This window comes from Cottoperca gobio, chromosome 20, assembly GCF_900634415.1.
Source record: "Cottoperca gobio chromosome 20, fCotGob3.1, whole genome shotgun sequence".
NCBI lineage: Eukaryota > Metazoa > Chordata > Actinopteri > Perciformes > Bovichtidae > Cottoperca > Cottoperca gobio.
This window is the reverse complement of record NC_041374.1, coordinates 9,625,626-9,650,625: the sequence shown is the minus strand read 5'-3', so window position 1 is coordinate 9,650,625 and position 25,000 is coordinate 9,625,626. Positions and strand designations below refer to the sequence as shown.

Sequence of the window (25,000 nt, the reverse complement as noted above, 5' to 3'; positions counted from 1 at the left end):
TGCTCGTCCAGCAAAAGTCAGGGACGTGATCAGAGAGACGAGCAATGACAGACATCAGGAATTTGCTGCTCCCTCCAACGTGAATTGAAAAGTTGCATAATAAATTAATTCCTTAGACGTAACTCAATCCTGAACACTTGTTATTTGGTTATACTGACAAAAGTTTCCATTCTTTAACAGATATTCACATGTGCATGCCTTTTACACGTTTTGTTAGACCCTCGGAGTCGCGGTCACACCCCAGATGTTCAACACTGACACAAGTTTCACTTTAACACACTCCTTTAACAGTTCAAGGTAGCAACACTTAGCTCACTCCCAAGTACACACAAGGTGAGAAGAAGCTGTCCGTCTCCTCTATTTTACATTACATCAGATGGGGTTCAATTCACTTTCATTTCAAATGGACTCTGGATGAGTTGTTACAGTAACGTAATGCATATTAACTGCGGGAAACCATTAATTCTGAAGCTGCACCTGCAAATTAGACTGAAAGTGAATTGATCCACATGTAGATGAAGCTGTTGTGTCGCCACCTGCCGGCCAGCACTGGTATTGCAAGGACATCATGACCCGCTGCAGGCAGGAGGGACAGACGAACCTTGTAGAACGACTAGTAAATAGGATTTGGTTACGATGACATTGGGCAGTGAGGTTAAGATAAAGCTGTTGTAAACACTTCAGGTTCAGAGGTCAGAGCAGGTCAGCCCTTATTTGGCAATGAGTGTTGGTGTTTTAGTAAAGGCTGAAGCACTGAGCTGTAGAAAGACAGGCTGCAGAATCATTGATCGGCTGATGAGATACTTACATATGACTCTACAAGAACAGGTAGTGACTACGCTGCACAGATGCATCTCACAGGCAATCAGCATGTGTTAGAGGAATACGTCACCGTTTCAACTTGAATTCTTGAAGAAAACTTTGTTTATCCTCGCATGCCTTCACGGTGAAAGAAGAATTAAAAACCTGCGAAAAGTCTTGATGAATTGAAATAAACGGGGGTGAGTTTAACAACAGTAAAACGTTTACATTTGCTCACTACTCCCCAAACATGTATTTTTACTAAAACCTTGCTGTTTGATACACTTAGTGAAGGTTTCAGTGAAAGTGCATGTGTTTGTGAAGTAGTGAGACTAGGTTCTCTTTAAGAACTCAAGGTACCTTGAGGCGAGTCATTTATATGCAAATGATCAATTTGGGGGTGAAGTGTTCCTTTAACACGAGTTGTCCGCAAAAACACATTAAACTGATTATTTAAGTTGCTGTTACTTTAAAAAAAAAGACTGCCACCCCAACTGTTACACACATTCACACACAAACAATACGCCATAAATCACGTGATCATCCAACATTACACATGATTTAAAGAAAAGAAAAGACAAAGCAGCGTGTCGTCGTTTGATGGACATTGATAATCTACAAAGTGCAAATGTGCCACCTTGTGCTCTGATATCCAAAACGCCATCCAAACCCTCCGGTCTCCTTTGCGGTGCACTGAGCCACGCAGCAGAGTCTCTGTGTCCAGGCTGAGGCGGAAAACATCCACCTCAAAAAGTTGCAGATCACAGAAACGCTCCAACATTACGAGTTAAAATAAAAAAAACACAGGTAAACTGATCAGTCTCCTCGGGATATACTGCCTTCTAAAAACACGGGAGGGAATTGTTCAAAAACACACACACACACACACACACACACACACCTCCAGCTTGCCCCCCCCCTCCGGTGCACCCGGGACGCTTTTGGCACCAAAAACATTTCTCATTAAAACACCAAAAGAAGCTCATGTTCCTCTTCTGGGACATTTTATCAATAAAAGCTTCACAATAAGAAAAGTAAACAACACAAGTAAGTATGTATACAGATGAATGTGTGAGTGTTAGCATATGTGTGTGTGTGTGTGAGAGGGAAGAAGCTTTTATCAAACGTCCTACAGGGAGGAGTAGGTGTGAGATTTGCTCATGACACTGCATGCGAGAATGCCAACGCCATAGATGCATCACTGCAGGCGAACGAAATGCATTTCCATAGTTACTCTGAATGAATCTGTGGGGATGGGGTTACGCTGGGAACTAGATGACTGAGGAGTTTCTTCTGTGAGGAGGAAGAGAGGAAACAAAAGACGGTTAATAACACTTATAAAACATTCATATAGTTGTGCAATGCAACACTGATGGGACTCATATTTACCGGGTTAGGACTCGCTCTCTATGGAGATTGTGATGGTTTCACTTTCAGCTGTGGAGCCAAACACAAAACGTGTTAAAACGTTTACTTTTTGCAACCTGGACCCGTTTCCCCCGTGTTCTCGTCTCCGAGTGACTCCTGGAACAACAGTTCGGTGCAACTGGTCCGGTGTTGAGCGAAAACGCAGCAGAGCGGAGACGCTAAACGGGCTGCAATCATATCGGCCAATTCAGCCTCTCACTATGTACCGGACCCATTTCATAGTTGTCCCCATAAATCACTTAGACACAAAAAACATGGGAAAATACGTTGAACAATACAGAAGTTATCCTTCCAGGTGTAGGAGTTAATACTGTTAAGTGATCTGGTAGAGCTCACCTGGTTTGTGGGTGTTGTTAGCCTGATGCTCTCCGATGTTGTTGGCATGCAGGTCGTTGCTCAGGAGGTGATTGTGAGACTCGCTCACGGGGCTCACGGGGCTCACGGGGACTTCAGCAGCACTGGAAACATGCAGGAAATTAACCGTGAACACCTTCAACATGAATCCTTTTCAGAGCCTTATGTCAAATAATATATGTCACACCTCTTGTTTGCCTCAGGCTGCAGCGTCACGGTGGCCTGCTGCTCCACATCAGCGGGGACCAGTAGTGTCGGGAACGTCAGACCGTCTCCCTGACTGCAGGGAACAAGAGAGACACTCAAGACTGCAGCAAAGGTAACCTGACATTTAAAAGGGACTGTTTCAACTCTTTCTTTAGTGTAAAAACATCTGTGTCAAAAACAAAAGTGCTATAAATTCAACCACAGAATTAATACTTTGCTTGAATCCAGTATAACGAAATAAAGAAGTTCATGTCACGATTATCCTGGCCAAGATGCATCACAGTGTGCCACATCATGACCCCGACAATCATCAAAATATGCTTCAAACTCGAGTACAACATACTGGAACATTTCCACATTTGTCTCCTTTACCTGGTGAAGACGGGCAGCAGCCAGTACTTCTTCTGGTCTCCAAAGACCTGAGCGATGTTCTTCCGGAAACCCAGAGAGAAGCCGTTCTTATCAGAGCCGGCCCTGAAGACTGGCGCTCTGAAGGCCTCTGCAGACAAACACAAACACAGAGGACATCAAACGACCAGCAGCGGACATTTCACTGGCGTGAGGAAAGGAAAACATCTGGAAGTGTGTGGGAAGTTTAAATCTGGAAATTAAATTTTCTTGAAATGTACAACACTGTTGAAAACCTGCATAATAAAGTGTGTGTGTGTGTGTGTGTGTGTGTGTGTGTGTGTGTGTGTGTGTGTGTGTGTGTGTTACCTATAGTGGACCTGTTCTTCCCTACGAGCCACAGGTGGTAGCTGAAGAGGGACAGAATACTGATGCAGAACATGGCCGCCACAAAAAAGAGAAACAAGACGTGGAATTTGGCGTGAGTGTCTGGCAGCTCATTCTGGGGGAAGACACGGGAGAAGAGCGAGAGATTAATCCGTATTCACATCGAGGATATCGATGGAAAGAAGAGAGAGAAGGCAAAAAACAGGGAAAGGCAGAGAAATAAGAAGGCTGTCATGTGAACCACGTCACTGCACGCACACCACGACAAAATGCATGGCAACAACGGTGAGACACTGCAGCGCTAAAGGCCTCAGAGGACAGCTGGGTTACCTTTGGGCAGTTCTCTGCCGATTTCCTCCGGCAAAGCTTTAGTACAAACAGAAACAAGACTGGTTAGCAACACCAGGAGAGAACAGGTGGGAAAGGAGGACGCACTCAGAAAACAGCAGGCAAACACAAGTCAAGGCCGAGTTGGGTGAAAGGTGAAAGAAAGGGTTAGGGTCGTACAGTGAGCCCAGAAACAACGAACAAAGGGATGCAAGAGGAGGATGTGAAGAAGAGGAACCAAGAAAATAAAAGAAAGGAGGTGTTTGTGGCCACATGAGTGTTGTGACTGACGGTTCTGATCGTGGAGAGGGAGACAGAAAAGTGAGCGATCAGAGAACAAAGGCCAGTGTGTGAGAGCTGGAGATAACACGAGGGGAAACAGAGAGGGGTCGGAGGGTGAGAGAGGACAGAGGAGCTCAGAGCAGGAGAGGTCAGCACCATGCACAACCAACAGAGGATGCTCGTCCAGGCTTTCACACTAGAGATGCACCAATTTCTGTCAGCATAAACTAACATACTTCTGTAACTTACAGGTAGATAACTTACATGTTCTCAGTCTCAGCTCCTTCTCTCCTGGACAAATAAAATCCAGCTGAGTGAGTTGCTGTAAATCCCAATTTATCCAACGTGTTTTACTTTCCCACAAGAAAACAGGTGCAACATGTCTCTACAACACACCTAATGTTTTTTAAGGCTCCTCCACGACTTAGTTTGGACTTGTATGCGTTACAAATTGCAAACGTTGTGTCTTCTTCTCTCACGCTGCAGAACTTCCTCACTGTGTGTGTGTGTGTGTGTGTGTGTGTGTGGCGGTGACGTTACGGTCTTTGCCGCCATGCGTGACGTAAAACCATCTCTAAATCAGATATGCACGACTGGGCGACCAGCTGACAGCCGGCCGGTTTGGACCGGTGCATCTCTATTTGACAACTGAATGCATCCTCTGTAGCTTCACACACACACACACACACACACACACACATACACACACATCTGCACATCATCACTCACTGTCCAGAACTTTATGAAATACTGCAGCACGGTGGCGGCAATGAACAAACAGTACACCAGCGAGTAAGCCAGGAAGAGGATGAAAAACTTGTAGTTGGAGAATCCGACACAGTTGTTCACCCTGGAGACGCACAAACACAGAAGGTCAGATGTGACATGACTTCCTGTGAGTAGAAATCTTCATCAACCTGAACTTTATAAAGAGGAGGCTTTGAGTTCCTCTCATGGAAACACAAAGCTGCAGTTTACCTTCTTGTATTTGGTTAATCAAGGCTTGAGAACAAGAATCCATGTTAGTGTTAGAAATATCGATTCAGAAATACGACACAGACAGCTGCACTTTCTCGCTCTCTGACTTCCATTTCATTTCTTTACTTGAGAGCACATAAGATTGCGCAGTTTTTGTTTTTTACTTGAATTTTATTGCCTTTTTGAATGTGTAGTTAAAAAATGTGCATTACTAAAAGAAAGATTACTTTTCATTCATGTAAAATGAGTTTTAATTATTGCCGTTCTCTGCTACGAGCAAAGAAAAGAAAACGTAGCCGTCACGTTAGAGCCTTTTCTTATCTTTTAATTAAAATAATAAAACAATAAAAAAAGGTTTAATGACCTCAATGTCAACTTTTCATCAAAAATGTTATCAAATGTCAATATTTCAGTAGAAACACTCGTCCGTGTGGATCATCTGGAAGTCTTTGAACTGTCTGTAAGATGAAACATTATTCCAACATAGTGGCGTTAAAATATTAAGTCTTCAAAGCAGGTAAGAACACACAAACACACCTGAAGCAGTTACTCGTGGTGTCATGCTCTGTGCTCACAGTATGAGGAACCATCACATCTCATGATGCAACTCTTGTAATACTTGTTGCCAACTTTCACCAAAGTAAAGAGATTAACGTTTCCGCAGCTTGATTGTCCTGCTGTGTGAACACCGTAACTCTACTTGACTTCACATGTGTGCAGTAGTTCTCTTTGTTTAGCAGCTCTTACATACCAGGGACAATGGTGGTCCATCTTCAGCACACACCTGCCACACAGCAAGAGAATCGAACAAGGAGGAGGGATGAAACAAATATGTGAGAAAGGATCGACAAGGAGAAGTGAAAAATATCTTATATATAAACTCAGTAAAGTGGTTTTCTTACATGTCACAGGCGGAGCAGTGATGACAGCGGTCTGGCTTGATAACTTGACAGCGGTCGCAGTAACGGATTGCTGCATCATGTCAACACAACACTTGTTATGAGACAACACAGACGCAAACAGACGGTTTCACTCTCACATCGAGTCACACACAGACGTACCTCCGGCTCCTGTGCGCGTGTACATAGGCAGACTGGTGGCGGCTCTCCACAGGATCTCTTGCTGGGACTCTGGCCTCTCTTCCTTCTCGTAACGCTCCTTGTCAGCTTTGGGCAGGCGGAACTGCGGGGGTGAAAACAGATGTTAATGTCCACAGGGTAAGGCTGCAACAAACAATTTTTTTCCAGATTAAATCTTCTACAAAGTCTTGTTTTGTCAGCCCAAGACTCAAAGACATTCACTTTAATATGATATTAAACTGAGAAAAACAGTAAATCTCCACATTCAAGAGGCTGAAAACAGCATTTCATGAAATTTCTGCATGAAAAATCACTTCACTATCAAAATATTTGATTATTTTTCTGCAGCTCCACATGGTACAGACATGTACGGACATGTGGACAGAGCGGGCTCAAGTTGTACCTCTTTGGAGGGGTTGTCCGGCTGGCTGAAGATGGTCTTCCAGTAAGACCAAACAAACATGATGAAGGAGAGGTGGAAGAAGATCAGGTAGACGACTGGAGGGAAACATGGAGCCAAACGTCAGGAACAGCAGACCGTCTCGTATGCACCGAATAGTTTGAAATTCTAAATCCACATTCAAATCCTGCGCAGCTTCTTTTATTGTCTATTCATTGTTTAAAAGCTGGTGTCTGTGCACAGTTGCAGATAAAGATCACTAATATAATTTGTATTATACTTTTTGCAGAATTAGATTCCAGTGGTGGCTGCGTAAAGAACGCACCACCATATACATAACATTTTAATGCAACAGAACTACGTTTGGTGCTACCTGAGTAAAGAAATTAACATTTCCCGAGTTAGTAAAACTAATAAAATAAAAGCGCTTGCGGGATTCTTTAGGTAAACAAATTAAGTAAATAAAAAAATAACATGATTACTATTCATTAAAACATTTTCTTTGAGAATTTATACAGTATCACTAAACACAATATTACAATAATCAAGTGTATGGATGGAAACAAAAAGCAATCCAGATTTGTTGGCGTTTAAAAAAAGGTTTATTCTCCCGCTGGAGTTATATTTATTAAAGAAAGTTGAGTTAATAAAGAAATCCGATGAGTCACTTTATTCAAATTGAGTTTTTTTCGAGGATTTATTTATTTTGTCAGTAATGACGTTATAAAATACGACGACCGACATTTGAACCTTAATAAAAGCCTTGAATGTAAAAACAATGACATTTGGTACGGCCCTCAGCATCAGCATTAAAACGTTTATATATAAAAGAGACAGTTTGTAAACACTGAACATCTACAGATTGAATTCATGAGCGTTTCTGTGCCAGACTTTTTTATTTCTTTAGCTACGTGTACAGAACATATTTCACTGGACCTGAGAGACACAATAAAGAGCAAAGTGTCTCCCTTCTGTAAACTTATATTCACAATGTGTTCTATAAACATGACACTTACTCTGCTCTCCTATACTGGGGATGGTGACTGCACGAGGAAACACAGAAAACAAACATGTTAGAAGAAGTCGTCACTTTAACAGAGACGGTTATAAAGAAACATTTAGAAATGGTTTACAAAGACTGTAAATGTAAGATATCTAGTGCAGTGGGTCCCAAGATACATTCACAAGTCACGAAATGCTTGAATGGATAGAATAAATAAAAAACTAACTACTGTTACACAATCGTGTTCGTATTTCACAACTTTTCTCTAGACTTCTCCAACGTTTCCTCGGTCAAGAATAAACGTTTCACTCTTGAATTTCAGGGCAATGTGGGAGAGAAACAGTCCTTTAAGATGGACGAACTCCATCTGCTTGAACTTTTTTGGCAAATTTCTGCTTTTTCCCCCCCTTGAAATAACATTACTCATAACTCTCCATCACACCAAGGCCACATCATCTGTAAGACGTGGATCAAACATAGATATTACCTCATTGAAAACAACTCATTAGGCCAAATTCACTGTGAAACATACAGTTTTTGTACAATAATAAACTTAAACAATGGCATAAAAAAAATGAAATAAATGTAAAAAGTGTGAATTATTGTACATGTATGAGGGAGAAGCAGTTTACTGCAAGTTCAGTTCATATATATTAACAGGAAAAAGTATTAAAACAAGAAGAATGAGAGGTGCACTTTGTTATATCACACTAACATGAAAGCATACCCTGGAGCTATAAATTAAACCCTGACACCAAACCTTATCCTGTGATCCTGATATGAAAAGTTTGGGAACTCCTTGAATACACAAGTTACATCATTCACTGTTTAAAACACAATTAATTGTGTTTCTCTGATTAGAAATAATGTGCCAACATTTTCTCTCGATTAAATAATAAAACTTTTACAGCCTAATCAACACTAATCACCGGCAGGTCTCGAGGGAAAGTCTGCATCTGGCCAACCTGCCAAATACCGTTTTCAATCTGCATCCAGACTCCATTCAGCTGCACACAAACCCACACAGACGAGCCGGGCAGCGACACGAACATCACGGGGAAACTTTCTCTTTGTCCAAAACACATTTGGCTTTAAGATAAGTAAAATAAAGCGACGGCAGCGGAGAGATAATTAGCTGTGTCTAGATTTGGACAGCACCATTGTTGGGCTGCAGTTCATTTACTTCCTGCTGGGCAGCAGCAGCTGTACGTTTGTGTGGACGGCTCAATGAAAACACCGGCGGTTAGAGGCTTTAAACGGGCTCCAGACGGCGGCAGGACGGCTACTCACATATACAAAGCTCCACCACGTAAGCATAATACGACCAGCAGACGACCAGGGCGATAAAAATCACAGGTATCCATGCTAAACTCCGTTGACAGCATCTCAGTACGTGTGTGGGCGCCATCTTTCTCCCTCTGCTGGGGAAAGGGAGTGTCGTGTGTGACGTCACGGCTCTGAGCATATTTTGGGGGGAAATTAATTAAATTGATTTTAATTTTCCATTATTAATAATATTTATTCTACCCTCTGTTTGTCCTATTTATTGTTGGTATGGCTCATTGTACTGTTTTTATTTAGTCAGTTTAACTATATGTTAAATTTATGCTGTGTCACGTCGTCAGGGCATTATCAATGTTTGATTTTAATAATTTGTTACTATGATAATCCAGATGATGGCGCTCTTGAATATCTGATTAATGTCATTGTTCTCTACACAATATTTTCTTGTGAATGTTTGTGTATTGTGGTAATGTATCGTTTGTTTCTTTAAAAACTAATAAAAAAGTTAAGTTTAATCTGCCTGATTTTAATTTTTTACTATGCATATGTTTTACTATGTTGTAGTTTTCCAGTGTACTATGTTTAGAGAGTCATGAGTGTAAGCTTTTACTCAAACATATTAATGTTGTTCTCTCATGTAATGTTTATAAAGTATTTATTAAGTATATATTTATTATTTATGATTATAAAAAAAGAAACTGCTTTTTCTACTTGTCGAAATGTATCCACATATATTTATATAACCTATTCTTTTATGAAGCAGGCTGAATTCAGGGTGTAACTTGAAGCCTGTCCACAGGGTTAGGGTTAGGGTTAGCACAACTCAGCACCAGGAAGTAAAATATAAAACACGAAGGCGACTAATGGACTTTGAGTCTGACGATAAAGGAACTGAACTTGTATAAGAAACACATCCGCGTTTAGCCACAGGGACCGATATTCATGGTGAAGTTGAGGTTTAAAGTCAAAGTAGTTGCTCGTTTTCCATTATAGAAAAAATGACTTCCGCTGAGATGCACGTGGACACATATTTGTCGCGCATCGGGTTTACTGGCGCTTCCTCGCTCAGCCTGCACGTGCTGCGGTCGGTCCACACCTGTCACCTGCTGTCGGTGCCGTTTGAAAACCTCACGGTACACAGCGGTGGGCGGGTTGAACTGGACCTTCCTCATCTGTACCAGAAGATAGTGAAGCAGCGCAGAGGGGGCTTCTGCTTTGAGAATAACGGCCTGTTCTCGTGGCTGCTGTCCACACTGGGCTTCCAGGTGACCCTGCTCTCAGCTCAGGTGAAGAGTCAACTCACCGGTTTTTATGGGCCCCCTTGTGACCATTTGATCATCATGGTGAGCCTTGATGGGCACCGCTGGCTGTGCGATGTTGGGTTCGGCGTCCCGGGCTTCAAGGCCCCCCTCTCACTGGAGAGCAGTGGCCCCCAGGAGCAGGGCCACAGAGTGTACCGCATCAGAAAGCACATCACGGGGATGCACTTCCTGGAGTGGCAGCGAGAAGAGAACAGAGGGGTGGATGGAGACTGGGCAGAGATCTACAAGTTCACCCTTGAACCTCGTCTTATGGAGGACTTTGCAGAGATGTGCCTGTACCACCAGAGCTCCCCATGCTCCATCTTCTTCTGCAAGTCCCTCTGCACCGTCCTCACAGCGGGAGGAAGGCTCACCTACATCGGCCGCAGACTGACCTGCATCACATTTCCTACAGAGCGAACAGAGTTGGAGACCACGACGAGGGAGCTTCAAGATGAGGAGATACCTGGTGTTCTCGCAGAGAAATTTGGAGTTGTACTCAATTCTCCACTCATACCAAAGGACGAGACAATCACACCACCGGCAGTCATGTATTGATCAGCTTTACACCTTTAAACATGGACAGATTATGAAACAATGGCCCCCACAGAGACATGGAAAAGGCCCCACCACCTCAAAACACGCAGACTTTATAGTCGTTTTGTGTCTGTAGACTTGACACACCGCTGTTTTGTTTTTTTGTATTCATTTTGAGTTTCTTCCTGGTTGGTACTAGGGGTTTAAATCACAAGACGATATTATATCGATATTATTGTATTTGCTGATATCACAGTTTATGCAATTTTGATTCAAAATGCTCAATTAACAATCAGTTACATGTATATCAACTCAGAAAAAGCAAATAAAGTATGATTTCACAATTTTATTACTGGGCACTTCCAGACATTTCAATGAAAAACAATCTATTTTTAATAAAAATAAAACTAGACCTCCTGTTCACTATGAAGTGCCACATCTCTCGTGTTTAAGCACCGTCTGAATGTTTAAGGAGGTGTGCTTGGACGGAAAAATGGTGGCATGGTATTTTCAAAATAAAGGCGTATCTCAAAGATGATATGTATCGATGTTTTCACTTAGCATAGATGATATTGGATCGCTCATCATTGAATCTTCACATCGATCCAGATTGATGTATCGCTACACCCCTAGTTGGTACGCGTCTCTTTGATTGACACTTTGTAGGTGAGGGACCCGACACTCTGGCCCGCCTCGGCCCGGTCGACGGTCAGTAATACATCAATAGGCAAAATTATGTGAAAAAATGTATCTTCCCCTTGAGATCTGTCTTTGATTTGCACATGTGAGACAAGAATTTTTTTAACTTTCAGGTTTGAATAAAAAACTTCCACATATACAATACTTTGCTCGTCTTGAGAAAACATGCAACAAAAAAAAATGAATCGTCAGTTTGATTTAATAAATTATACATACACTTTTAAGATGTACAATGGTCATTGCATTAATTCATATCCGTCTCTTCTTTTTTTTAAGACAAAGTCTGCGTTCAAAGTATTTACACATGTACAATTATCAGGCAGCACTTTACAAAGCAAGGCATGAACGACAATACAGATGTTGAGCTTCAAATCAAACTTCTATCCCTCACCCTCATGCCTACTCCGTCTGTCTGAGGGGGATTACTCAGCTGTCCCATGATTATAATACATTTTCCCCATCCCACCCTTGATGGGCACAAAGGGGACTCCAAGAAATTGAACGACATCCATTAAATCCACCAAGATCCACAGGAGATTCAAAAGGATTACGGTCCATGGACTGAGTTGAAAATCAAAAAAGGGTGAGGTACATGGAGACGGGACGCAGGGTGACGGCTGAAAAGATGTAGCAACGCGTGACACAAGAATCTACTCTGCGACAGGGTTGGGGGGTGGCACTGAGCTTGCTCTTCCAGATTTCCTTTCGTAGTTGACCAGCCTCTGCCCAACCAGGTACCTGTAACGAGAGAGATTATTAAGATAACTTTATTGTAAAATACATGTTAGTTTCTACAGATGTTTCCACACTAAAAGGTCCTGGAGCAGTTTCTATGAGGCCCAGGGCTATAATGCATTATAAACATGCTTATGTGTTATAATCTGCGTATAGCACTTTATACTTGTAGTTGTAGGGACTCATAAATATTCATAATAATAATAACACAAAGCATTATATAATGACTTAAGGTCAAGTATCATAATACTGGTCACTCACTTTCTTTACAAGGATCATAGTGTGTTATCATTTATTTATTGTTTCATATTATGTCATAAGGTTTTAATAATGCAATAAGATTATAAATGACTCTAAATGGTCATTGTTTGCTTGAAGTAAAGTGAAACCAATATTAAATCTATGCATCACACAAAATGTAAAATACAGTTTTACTTTACTAAAAGCAAACCATGACAACTTAGATCAATTTATAATCACATTATAACAGTGGTTATAATGCATTATGTTAAGATTATAATGCATTATAATAAGATTGCATTGCATTATAATGTATTTAAGCATTATAATGCAATATAATCTTATTATAATGCATTACACACGCATTATGATGTATTAAAATAAGATTATAATGCATTATGATGTATTATAACAATGATTATAATAACAACAGAGAATTATAATACAGTTTGATCCCTGCAAAGAAAGGTTGGTTAGTGACCAGTAATTATGATACTTGACATTATAAAATGCTTTATAATGTATTATTGTTATTGTTATAAAGCATTGTGAATACTTATAAGTGCCTATACCTATGATTATACAGTGCTATAAACTGATTGAATGCATTATACTTGTGTTTATAATGCATTATAGACCTGGGCGTCATACAAAGACACTTACTTGTCGTTCTTGATGTGTTCATAAAGGCGTTTAAACTGTCGGATCTGGAAGGACAGGATGCCGATGAGCGAGACGATCATCAGGAGGAACGGGTAGATTCTCCTCTGCATGAGAATCTCCATCTCTGGGGTAACTCCTGCAAAGATAATGCACAGTCTTCAGCTAAAGACAGTTTCTGTGAACGCCACATTAACTCATTCACAGTCATCTGGAGCACAATATCTTGGAGAAACGTCTGTAATTTAATTTGACTTCATAACTAAAAGCTTCACAGCCGGATTAATCTCGTGTAAACGGTCAGAGCTTTAAGTGGATTTTAGTGTGTTATTCTTCTCCCTTTGCAACTCATATTGAATCTATTACTCAGCACAGAACACTTGAACCCAGAAGGTGAAATAAACAGCATTTAAAAGTACTAAACTTTCTAGTTGATTCTCATGTACTCAGACACTTACCCACAGCAGGAACCACCCCGGCAGCGATCACATATGGCACGCACAAGGACAGCAGCAGGACTGAGATGACTGGAGCTGCTAGTTTACGGATGATGAACTGGAGGTCAATGTTACGAATTCCGTTTGCATAAACCTGAGGAGAAAGTTCACAGTTGTGATACTGTGCAGCTAATTGCAACGTTATTGATCGCTTCTCTTTAAACAGGAAACGCTACAAAGCAGCTCCTGTGGTTGAGGCAGCGCTCCACTGTCTATACTGTATTTGCAGGCATATTATAAAGATTAAAAACTATTTTTTATCAATCATAGGAATGACTTACAGTAAAATATATTTTAAGATATTTCTGGTTTTTCCCCTGATTGTCTGAAAAGTCGCTAGATCTAATGAGAAAGTCGGCAACACTGTGTGTGTGGCTGTGACGCCAGTCTGTTGCTTTGTTAAACCTTTTTAATACATGAGACTGATCTCTAACTGAAACCCACCTGCTCAATAACCGTCTTCAGCCACCACTGAGGGCCCATGAGAGTGATGGCAGCGATGATTTTAGCATGGAGCACTCCAAGAGCCCAGTCCTGTGGAGCACAGAGAGATCAACATGGAGATAAGAACGGGGAATTATGTGACCATGTTAAGGAACGCAAACGCAAACGCAAACAGGGTGATAACACTAATACTCAAACAACACCGAGACAATCATACCTGCCATGGGTAGAAGAGGGGAGTTTGGTCCAGTGGGACTCTGAGTGGAGCCACGATGACCAGTTCAAACAGCAGGCCGAGGAGCAGCGGGATGACTCCAGCGACCAGCAGAGCCACGACCAGGGTCTTCAGAATCTGCACAAACAGCGCGGGGACGTACAATGAACATGATTAATCATAAAACTTCAAAACTTCCTCAGATTAAGGGAAAGAAGTTCCTCTGATGTGCTTAGATGAAGTATTTATTAATTAATTATCAAAGCCAGTTCACAAAATGCTTCTGTTGTTTTTTATGAAAGAAACTGAATTATTTTCTGTATATTATATTGCTTTATGAATGATTTTGATGCTTTTTTTTACTTTTTGTGCAGGAAACCTGCAGAATGTATTTTAGCTCATCTGGTGGGAAAAAGTTAAAAATATAATTTTGAAGGCAGGGCTCCTGATTTCATAGATTGATGGCATGATTTATGCTTCACAAAGTGTCTGTATTTTGGCTTCACGCTTTATTTCAGACATTTATAGGTGCTGAGGTTGAACTTCCAAAATTGCAAAAAAATTAATAACACTCACAGCCTTGACAAATGATTAAAATTTCAAATTAAAAAGCCACAAATGTCCCGAGTGAGGCACATGGGTTAAGTGTTATACCCCTTTGATGGAACCACATTTCTCACTTCATGAGACAAAACTGCTGCAGATTTAATGACACGTTTGGATATTGTACGAGGCTGATGCCAACAAATGATGGATATGAGTTAATGATCCTGTAACAAGCAACCAAACATTTAACAAAACATTGCATTAAAGTTCAACTCCAGACAATGCAATAGGTGGAAAGAGAACAACTAATTACAATCCCACTCTGCTGCCCGGGTTTGGTGTTTGCCAACAATTGAGGCTGCACATGAATACTCACCATGAGTGTCCACTCCTGGACTTTACGTGCGATGACGGTGCGTCCCTGGGGCATCCAGGCCAGCAGCACAGTGACTCCACGGATAGACAGCCAGCAGACATACAGGCCGCACGCTGCCGTGTACAGCTCGTGGATTTTGGAGTTTCCTGTCCAGAAGGACATCAGCCAGCGCCCGGTGAACACTGAAACATGTGACAAAACAGACATGAATTACTACTTGAGCTAGAACTTAAAAAAGAACCGCTTAGACAGCAGAGACGAGCATATATATAGATTCACCCTTTAATTATGGTTTGGGTGTGGGTCTGCAGAGTACAAAATAAATAGCTGGTTGTCTTCTCTGCCACCACATCTTACCTGGTAGGGTGAGGCACACCAGGCTGGCCACCAGCAGAGTGATGCACATGAATGCTATCAGCAGCACGATCTGGAGAAAAGAGGACGGTTTTAGAATAAAAGTGAACGTAAAGAAGAAAACAAAGTCTGGACATATCTGATGATGATTCTGTGTAACACTGTAGAAATGTGTTGATGCAGTATTTTATAAACTACAATTGGAATACGTGGGACAATCATAAGATCAAGGCCTCTAACATTAAGTGTAATAACTGGGAGTCTACGGCTTTAGATGTAAGTGGTACCTACAGCGTCGGCACACTTCTAAGTTTGTGGGGAAAACCATAAACACCAGGTGGCCCGAGCATGTTTTAAATGTTTCTTTAAAAAAAGCCTCCATCTTCTACTCAGTTATGAATGATAACACATTTAGACTAATGTTAATGAAGTTTTGTGCATTATCACCATGCATCTAAGAATTGTAAACTCTAACCAAAAATCCATATAAGCAATCAAACAAGTGCAGAGTAGGAATGTGAATTGATAAGATTGTTTTGAAACCAATACCATAATCCTTTATTGATTCTCTTATTGATTCCTGATAAATGTTCGGTGTGAAAAAAGTTGTTCAGCATCAACGCGGCTGTTTTATATGAAGCTCCATCTTGTAAGATTCCAGCAGCGAAGATGCAGAGTTTGAGGTCATGACGCACAACTGTTAGAAAAACAGGCCAGCATCGACAAAAATACTTGAAGTCGGAGGCATACAATGCCGATGGATCAGAATATTTTGAATTGATTCTCACTTCCCATTCCTAGTGCAGAACCAACATCTTTCAACGTTTGATCCCCAGAGACTCTGTCGCTGCAGAAACTGCAGAGGAACATTGTGAAAACAACAGAACTTTCTCACCCTAAATGGGAAGCGAAGGGGTCTGTGGTAAGGCTGGAATCCAACTGGCCCCCCTTGCTGCAGAATGGCCTGATGGGCTGCATGCAGCCCTTCGCCAACAGCCGGGGCAGGGTTGTTATTGTTGTTGTGGTGGTGAGCAGGGGGAGGGTTGTTGTTGTTGTTGTTGTTCACAGGCTGGTTGCCATCATTGTCCTCCTGTTCCCCGAGGAGGTAAGAGTGGAGGTCTCTGTGGAGGTAAAGATGTTGTGGACTTTTGTTTGGACAATGTGAGAAGACTCTGGGGCTCAGTAAGAATTATAAGTGTCATTAACTTACAGTAAATATCCAGCACTGACTGTCCAGGCCCTGACCAGGCCTTTGAGCCACTGGCGCGTGTGTCCCTGCTCCAATAGAGCTGGCAGCACGACCTGAAGTAATAACAGCTCCAGAGACAGCTCGCTGACCGGGGCATCACTGAGGGGAAAGAGGTGCACAGGGTCAGAAAGAGCCATTTCAACAGCGTGTGCCAGAGCTTAAACCTACAGCGGTGTATTAGGTCCATAGTCGGTAAAACAACAAAATTAATTACAAGCTGGGGAGGGGAGTAATATTCAGAGAAAACGAGATTAAAGTCACAAATTTACAAAACAAAAACCACAATTTTCCAGAGTTTTTCCCCTTAAATTCCACTTACTTTTTTTTTTAAAACTTTCATTTTATAATTAGAATTTTAAACTCAAAAGTTTTTTCTCTGAAATATTACCCCCCCTCCCCCGGCTGCATAATAACATATATATATATTTTTTTTCCGTTGTATGAACTACAGTTGTTTCGCGAAACAGTTCTTGTTTTTTCTTACACATAAATGTGTAAGTCACACAGTTCTTGTTTTTCATCAGTCTTTTATGTTGGCAACACTGGTCAGAACTTCCTCTTTTGTTCAAGATGTACTGCGGTAAGATGCTGGGGCGATTCGGCCCGAGGAGGAAGTGCTGTCACACTATTAGAGAGAGACAAAGCTGGAGTTGTCTGAGCTAAGTGACTTCTAACTTTGTTATCCTGGTTACCTGTAGAGCATGACGTTGTATGGGAGGAAGATGGGCAGCAGTAGTTTGATCAGCCTGATGGGCAGCCACAGCATGAGCAACACGATGGAGCCGAACACGACCACGGACAGGATGAACCGCCGCAGGTGTCTGTAGATGGGCAGGTGAATCATCTCCTGCACCGGGTTAAAATCTGGGTCATTGAGGTTTCTCAGAAACCACAACACTCCCGGCCTCAGCACCTGATGGACAGACAGCAAGAGAAGTTCTTATTATAGTCTTTTGTATTACAAGAAAACATTAACCTACAGTCATCCTATATGTGTGACAGTATTTGTATCGTATTTAATCTTCATATATTTTTCGCTCTTTTTAAATGTCGTGAATCCTTTTTCTTTTTTTATACATATAAAATTGGATTTATTTATGTGGATTTATTTTTAGCATGATTATTATTATTTTTATATTTTATATAATGCCATATATTCTAATCAGGGAGAGTTATTTTATGTATGAGTTACACGTTGACTGTATAAAATTTATAAAAAATATGAACCAACAGTAAACTAGGAAAGCAGCTTCATAAAAAGGAAAACACGGTCGTCAGGATCTTACCTCTCTCAGTAGGAGGATGAAAGATGCAAAGTAGAAGACATAGACCATCCCCACAAGCCAGTGCAGGAACATGGTGGTACCAGGGGCTGATTTAAAACTCAACTCTCTGTCTTTCAGGGAGGCATCGAACATCTCCTGCAGGAAGGAAAGGGTTAAATAAAGATAGCGGTTAGACTTATTCAAATTCAGCGTTGGTTCTCAGATGACTCATCTTAATTATTTGTCTTTGTTAAATGAATGCACCGTTGGCAAGAAGATTAAATGTGCTATGATGAATAACATTTGCACACACCATATGCTTAACCGATTACAATTAGACAAAGCTCAATTAGTTTCTGAGAGCACATGTAGGATGAAGGACTCCTCCACTGCTGCTCAAAGCAAAGTCCCATTTTCCATATTTGCATTGTTCCCCTATGTAAGAGCGGTTTATTTATAACAACCTCTGAAAACAGCATCGGAATAGTACCAGGCCCTTTACAATATATTACAGGAAACCTGTTAGTTAAGGAAGAAGAACTCTACACAGAGGCACATGTGACTCTCGCATACGTTTGTTCTCTGTGGGAATAAATGTATGAACAGCTTCGGCCACTTCAACGGCTCTGTGACAGACACTTGTACAGACAACACGACTCTAACTTGAGTTAAAACAACATGTTAGCATCAACTTAAATCTCATAGGGAAGAGAAGTACATTCAGAAAATGACACTAGATGTGACTGATACTGGAGGAACCTTTCAGGCCTTTGTATTTCTCACTATAAAAAAAAAAATATATATATTTTTTTTTTGTGGAGCTGGGGGCTTTCAAAAACAAGAATGCCATCATTTAACAGAGTAAAACCGAACAAGAAAGAGAGCAGGAGTCTTACTAAAGAGCAGATGTCCAGCCACCAGCCACAGATGAGTGGAAAAACACCGATCTCCACAACAACCAGCAGAGAGACCTGTAATGGAAGCAGAGATGTGTCTCAGTATCACGATAAATAAACCTTGTGCCTCACTTTGAAAAGCTGCTCCGATGTCTTTAGAGGACAAAAACGTCTGTGTTAAAAGAAATTGCAACTAGTGATTAGCTAAGAGGAAAATAGTAATCGCAGTCTGTGATGATAATAAACAACATTCATTTTGATACATTTTTATTTTTTGTACAGGAAACCAGGAATAGCTTGTATTTGTGCCAGAGGGCAAACATGAGAAAAAGGCTCACAGTAAAAAGTAAATATAGAATCAACAGCTCCACATGTAGAGCCTGAAATAATAGAAAGCAGGATTTTATGCTGTAATGTCCGTGGGATAACAAATTCGGGTTTCAAAGGGGACATTTTGGTCCTGAAGGCTGACACACTTTATTATAGACTCATTCACTTTCAGGCACTTTAAAAAGCACAAGACCACCTCAAGCCTGATTATTTATTAAGGTTATTTTTAGGTCATAGTGTCGTAAATTATTTCTATCCTTCAGTTTCTGTGTAGATGCAAAAAAAAAATTCTGTGTCATGTTCAGGTCGTGAATATCAATAAGTGAATACTTGCGTCGGTGCAGACGAGTTACACACAGCAGAAATGCACTTAGAGGCGTTACCTTGACAACAATGTAGCAGACTCCCAGGAGACGTCGGGAACGCTGGAACCGGACCAGAGCAGCCAGACCCTGAAACAGCCATTAAGGATCAACATTGCTCACACACACCCAACAGAATACATTTCACATTTCTGTAGATGGAAGGATACATGACAGAGGATGAGCGTCATGGCCAGCAGGATGTAGCCCACGATGGTTGTGATTAAGCCCTCGAAGTGGGAGGCTTGGACCTGTAGGAAAGTACAAAGTTGTAGTCAAGTCATCGCAGTTCAAGAGACACGATAATGCATAATAATGCTGAAGTTATGTGAGCAGTTTCTTACATATTCCTCAAAGCCAAGACCCACGACAGAGAAGTGCCCGATGTGGTAGGGACAAAATGCTGAAGGAGGGAAAAGAAGATTCTTCAACTGTGGCATTTAAACTAGTTAAGACTTATGCAATCAACCTGCGCTATTGCATTAGAGACATAAAACGGCTACTTTTGTAATGGATTTAATTTATTGTATTGTGTTGCACTGTAGTGCTCGCTGAAGCATTCATTAGCTAACTAGGCCTATTTACATTGAGGTGGAAAATGAAATGTTAAGAAATGATTATCAAATTAATTCAATAAAATCAATCTTTATGCTTATGATGAAGATTTGTTTTCGTCTACTCACCGAACACGAGGATGAAAAGTGTGTTCAGAGACACGACCCAAAAAACATGCTCCTAAAAAAAAAAAAGACACAAGTACAATATTAACTTATAAACTCTTCATACAAAAGTGTAAAAAACACAACTGACACGGATATAAAGTCTTACCAAAAAGACCAGTGAGCCATCCAGGCCAAGCATCTAAAAGGGAAAGGAACGATGTTCAGTGCTTTGTGTGCAAACTGTAGCTGTATAACATAAATACTAAACATTGTGTGTTTGGAGATCAGTGATGTCGTGCAGTTACCCTCTCCCAGGTGAGCTCCTCCGCCGCTCTGTCCCACTCTAAAGCGTTCCAGTTCATGTCATCTAAAGAAAAATATATTCACTTTAAATACAATCAAGATTAATACGTTCACAAAGAGCCGTAACAATTAGCGATCAAAGAAAAATAAATCGGCACCTATATGATAAACGATTAATTGATAAAGTCATTTTTAATGTTTAAAACGGCAGAAAATGCTGATTTCAGCCTCTTATATATGGAGATTTCCTGCTTTTCCCTCTTTTTTATATCGTATCAAAGTGAATATCTTTGGGGTTTGTACTGACAAAACTAGATGTCACCTCGGACTTTGAAACTGGGTCATTTTCTACTATTTTCTGACATTTATTAGATCCAATGTTTTTAGCAACACAGAAAATGAATACTTAAGAACACTGTAAACACTGTAGTTTTCTGTTGCAAAAAGAGTTTCTGCTCCGTTTCATATGAACTGCACCACTTTCTCAGTGTCATTTCATTTTGTAAAGTAAAACATTGCAGCAGATCTCCATAAAACCTGACCAGGTAGAACACAATGTGAACTGTGATGGACGGACAGGCAACGTGCCATCCTTTAACACAATCACTGCATTTGTTTTTGCTAATATGCATCTAAAAATTAATGCTACGCTTTATCAAATTCCAACCTTGTGCTCCATTGTTGGCGTCTGCATCTTCAGCTGCTGCTCCCTCCTCTTCCTCCAGCTCTGGATCTTCCCCCTGGTCTGGTGGGGCATCAGGGGGCTCAGGCTCTGCTTCATTCTGTGCTGGTTGATCAGCCGGGGCTGGCTGGGCTGCAGGGGGCTCATCAGCTGCTCCCTGGCCTGCAGCTTGTGCCTGTTGGGGAGGGGAAAGGATGCACGGCTTTAACATTTATATTTTGATCTATGGAGATAATTATCACAATATATATATTTAATAATAATTCTCAATTTACAGTTTAAACAGTTACAATTCTACTGGTTTACAGTTAAATGTACAGCCAGCCTACAACGCAATAACTTAATCGAAAATAAATCTCATAAATGATTAATCATTATCGTGGACCATATTTTTGAGATCATTTTATCGTACAGCCGTAGTTTGCGTGTGATTAAGATTGAATGTACAGGTATGAATGTCAGGGAAATGACTTCATCAGTCAAGCAAAGCACCTCGTTGGCTTGTCCGGCTGCATTAGGCGGTGGCGGCTGGTGCTGCTCCAACCACTGGGGAGCGCCACCATGGACGATCTGTTCTCTGAGCCACACCAGGCTGATAAATGCACACAGCGTGCAGGTGACCACGAAGCAGCCCTGTAGACAATCTGCAAGCAGGTTCTCTCTGCAGGAGCACAAAGATCAACACTTTTATAAAGCTACTTGGAAATGAAGAGAATAAACAGGTAAAGGAGCTTTAGCAGCATGGACTGTAGGAGAAGAACACGGTATCATCACTCACGTAGAGAGCATGTCCAGAGGCAGTGTCAGAAGTGAGCTCACAGAGCCGGTAAACAGACACTTGTAGATGCGACCTGAGACAAGGTAAATAAATTAGTGCCATTTTTCACATATTAAATACATTTTATTTGTTTAGAAGAAATGCAGCATTGTAACTTTAAATAAATATAGCAAACATTTGTTTTACTTTGAGAACTTCTCATAGTGTGCACAGCATCACCTGTTATGTAAACGGCACTAAAGCTCTAATTCTCATCGTGTTAAACCGTGAACATGAGCTAATATTATGGCCACGTCATACAATATAACAAACATCTACTATCAAACATATGAAACAAAACGATCAGCTAAAATCAGATAAGACCTATTATTTATGAAGAGAAGAAAAATGTGAATTCCATGTTTTAAAGCGAGACACTACAGGCACAAAATGCTCTTTTACCAGTTAGGTGAAAAGAAAACATCCAAAAATCCACATATAGGTGTTTATTTTTGTAACTTTGTCTATTTGTGTCTGTTGATTTCTCTGAAATTCACTAAAAGTTAGCATTAGATCAGGGGTCGGGAACCTTTTTGGCTGGGAGAGCCATAAAAGCCGAATATTGTTTTATGTATTTCCTTGAGAGCCATATAATTAATACATTTGAACGCAACTTTATACGTGCATTTTTTAAGAATAACACGTCTAAGTATCTAAATGTGTGAATGAAATGAAAGTTTTTGGAAAGCAAAGAGAAAGACACCACAGATCTCTGGGACGATGTGAGCTGGCCTGTTTGTGCGACATAACGAAGCATCTCACTGTTAAACCTGCAGCTTCAGTGTGATCACGGACATGTGTGATGCAGTGAGAGCTTTCCATGCCGAGCTGCCTGTGGGAGACTCAGATGCAGAAGGAAACTTTGGTCACTACGTGTTTCCAAACACTCAGAAATTTAAATTGAACTGCTCAGCAATCCGTTTGCAGTTGACTTAAATATGTTCCATATCTTTTTGCACTTTATCCAATATGTGTATCCTGTTCAATAAATGTGGACCGTGTTTGGCCCTCTCTGTGATTGAGTTTAACCCCCCCGGTCTACTGCTTGCTTTGTGCAGTTTCTCCTCTGCTCGGTTTCGCGAAGGGCGGGGCTCCGCCCCCTACACACACACACACACACACACACACACACACACACACACACGTGTGAACACACCTTAACCTACAGCCAGAGACAGAGCGGAGGAAAGGAGAGGGGAGAACTAAAAACAAATCTGCTGCTAAATGTTTTACTTTAAAATGACACAGTACAATTATTTATTACTTGTTAATCATGTTAAAAAATGTCAGCTCAAAATTGTCTGTGAGCCATATTGCGTTATCGAAAGAGCCATAGGTTCCCGACCTCTGCATTAGATGATGCATTATGTGTAAATGTAAACATAACATTTCAGAAAACTTGATACAAGTAATCAACTGGGGAAGTTTCATAGTGATATCTATTAATTTCTTAACCGTATTCCCCTGAAGCGTCTCCCCTTATGGAAAAACTAATACGAGTTGTAAGAAATGTGTAATCCAGCATTAGGGAGGAGACTGTGGCCTCGAGTACACATTCAGCTCATCATGCATTTGTGTCTGTGTGTTAACTACTTACATGCAGTGAGAGGAACCACCCCGAGCCATGCGAAGGCCACCAGTGTGTAATGGAACCAGTACCGGATGGCCGTGCCCACGCTGGTCAGCAGGCCGGCACAGATGTCCTGGATGGGCAGACGTGAGGGCATGTCTGGGGAGTAGACTGAAGTGGAAAGAGGGACAGAGAGAACCAGACATTTAATCATATTCTATGTTTGATCATGTTCTAAATATTGTTCAAAATTGAGTTTACTTTCAATTAATGAATAATCACAGATAAAAAACAAAAATATGGGCCCATCTGTAAGGCTTGTTTAGGAAACCTGGGGATGTTTAATATATTAAAGTGGATGATCCATCAATGTCACAAGTACTTACTTGGTGTAAAAGCAAATCTGTGTTTGCATAATTCACAGTACTCCTTCCTGCTGTGCTTCAGCCACTGGACCAAACTGTAAAGCAACATTCAGACGGTCAACAGTAGCACACGATTCAACATCCTAAAAACCAAATGGTCTTTATTCACAAGGATTCAAAGCACATTTAATCTCAATCAAAACAATAACAAAAGACAGAGTTTGGTGGAGTTGTGAAGCAGAAGTCTTCATCACCCTTTCAGTCTGTTAGCTAACTGTTGTCCCAGTTACGATTCATTACGGTAAAAACACTGAATAAAGCGGTTTCACATTAAATATCAGTGTTTCTCCAACAACGACTAAAATCCTTCATCTGGTTTAAATATAGAGTTAAAAAACGACCAAGATCTAAAAAGTGTATTGTAAAAATTAAAAGGGGATAAAAAGTCAACTCTGACGCAGGCTCAAAGGGGACACAACGCCTCGACAGGAGTGTAGAGGAAACAAACAGTTACCTTGATTAAAATGATGGATTTCTCTACGTTTAAAAATTGTTGGAAACATTTGGGATAATGTAAGTACACACTACACACTGCTGCAGATCTAAAGCACAGTCTGGGACGTTAACGTTGTGAGACAAAGATCTGTAGTATTGACCCGACATAATCTTTTTTTTTTTACCACTGCTCTGACTGCACAAGGATGGGATGTGATGTAGACTCATGCTCAGGATCTCTGGACCCAACAGACACTGACTGTGATTTTTTTATTCATAAGTCACTTTTCACATCGACAGGTCTCTTTTATTAAATGAACTAAACGTTTATGCTATTGATCTAATTTATGTGCACGTTTCAGTTTGTACTGTCTACTTTGCGCATTCACATTCTCTCCTTCGCTCCGTTTTGCGAAGGGCGGAGCTTCGCAGCTGACACACATACGTGCGCACACACCTACAGAGCGGAAGAAAGGAGCGGGGAGAACTAAATAGAAACCGCGCCACGCACGCGCACGCAACC

At 41.0% G+C, this 25,000-nt stretch overlaps 3 protein-coding genes across 6 annotated transcripts in view; 1 reads left to right on the top strand and 2 right to left on the bottom strand.

Annotated features, from left to right (window-relative positions):
• LOC115025425 (palmitoyltransferase ZDHHC20-like) overlaps positions 1–9,050 on the bottom strand; it is a 10,437-nt gene extending 1,387 nt beyond the window's left edge. Inside the window, exons 1-14 of one of the 3 annotated variants that reach the window (XM_029457652.1) lie at positions 8,885–9,050; positions 7,608–7,634; positions 6,595–6,689; positions 6,174–6,294; positions 6,015–6,084; positions 5,864–5,896; positions 4,864–4,984; positions 3,856–3,891; positions 3,508–3,640; positions 3,163–3,289; positions 2,771–2,863; positions 2,566–2,687; positions 2,191–2,238; positions 1–2,094 (exon numbers count right to left, since the gene is read on the bottom strand). The exon at positions 1–2,094 is cut by the window's left edge and continues 1,387 nt beyond it. In XM_029457652.1, coding sequence (XP_029313512.1) covers positions 2,195–2,238; positions 2,566–2,687; positions 2,771–2,863; positions 3,163–3,289; positions 3,508–3,640; positions 3,856–3,891; positions 4,864–4,984; positions 5,864–5,896; positions 6,015–6,084; positions 6,174–6,294; positions 6,595–6,689; positions 7,608–7,634; positions 8,885–9,002 — 1,140 coding nt within the window. In that variant the 5' untranslated portion in view covers positions 9,003–9,050 and the 3' untranslated portion in view covers positions 1–2,094; positions 2,191–2,194. Of the gene's footprint in view, positions 2,095–2,190; positions 2,239–2,565; positions 2,688–2,770; positions 2,864–3,162; positions 3,290–3,507; positions 3,641–3,855; positions 3,892–4,863; positions 4,985–5,863; positions 5,897–6,014; positions 6,085–6,173; positions 6,295–6,594; positions 6,690–7,607; positions 7,635–8,570; positions 8,788–8,884 lie in introns of those variants that run through there. The other 2 variants (XM_029457654.1, XM_029457653.1) reach the window with 2 other exon arrangements.
• Positions 9,051–9,756: 706 nt separating this feature from the next.
• LOC115025421 (arylamine N-acetyltransferase, pineal gland isozyme NAT-10-like) lies at positions 9,757–11,449 on the top strand. Its single transcript, XM_029457650.1, has one exon. The coding sequence runs from the start codon at positions 9,877–9,879 to the stop codon at positions 10,735–10,737; it is 861 nt and encodes a 286-aa protein (XP_029313510.1). The 5' UTR covers positions 9,757–9,876; the 3' UTR covers positions 10,738–11,449.
• A 147-nt stretch (positions 11,450–11,596) lies between these two features.
• Positions 11,597–25,000, bottom strand: part of LOC115025420 (E3 ubiquitin-protein ligase MARCH6) — an 18,778-nt gene continuing 5,374 nt past the window's right edge. Inside the window, exons 3-25 of one of the 2 annotated variants that reach the window (XM_029457646.1) lie at positions 24,004–24,077; positions 23,645–23,788; positions 22,009–22,081; positions 21,723–21,891; positions 21,216–21,405; positions 20,551–20,612; positions 20,412–20,444; positions 20,267–20,318; positions 19,928–19,986; positions 19,754–19,834; positions 19,605–19,673; positions 18,892–18,966; positions 18,017–18,151; positions 17,423–17,643; positions 16,692–16,829; positions 16,377–16,602; positions 15,485–15,554; positions 15,128–15,309; positions 14,209–14,352; positions 13,992–14,081; positions 13,509–13,641; positions 13,054–13,189; positions 11,597–12,153 (exon numbers count right to left, since the gene is read on the bottom strand). In XM_029457646.1, coding sequence (XP_029313506.1) covers positions 12,066–12,153; positions 13,054–13,189; positions 13,509–13,641; positions 13,992–14,081; positions 14,209–14,352; positions 15,128–15,309; positions 15,485–15,554; positions 16,377–16,602; positions 16,692–16,829; positions 17,423–17,643; positions 18,017–18,151; positions 18,892–18,966; positions 19,605–19,673; positions 19,754–19,834; positions 19,928–19,986; positions 20,267–20,318; positions 20,412–20,444; positions 20,551–20,612; positions 21,216–21,405; positions 21,723–21,891; positions 22,009–22,081; positions 23,645–23,788; positions 24,004–24,077 — 2,644 coding nt within the window. In that variant the 3' untranslated portion in view covers positions 11,597–12,065. The remainder of the gene's footprint in view (positions 12,154–13,053; positions 13,190–13,508; positions 13,642–13,991; positions 14,082–14,208; positions 14,353–15,127; positions 15,310–15,484; positions 15,555–16,376; positions 16,603–16,691; positions 16,830–17,422; positions 17,644–18,016; positions 18,152–18,891; positions 18,967–19,604; positions 19,674–19,753; positions 19,835–19,927; positions 19,987–20,266; positions 20,319–20,411; positions 20,445–20,550; positions 20,613–21,215; positions 21,406–21,722; positions 21,892–22,008; positions 22,082–23,644; positions 23,789–24,003; positions 24,078–25,000) is intronic. The other variant, XM_029457647.1, reaches the window with a different exon arrangement.

Coding starts and splice junctions, on each gene's coding strand:
- LOC115025421 (XM_029457650.1), top strand. CDS start 9,877: ATGACTTCCGCTGAGATGCACGTGGACACATATTTGTCGCGCATCGGG.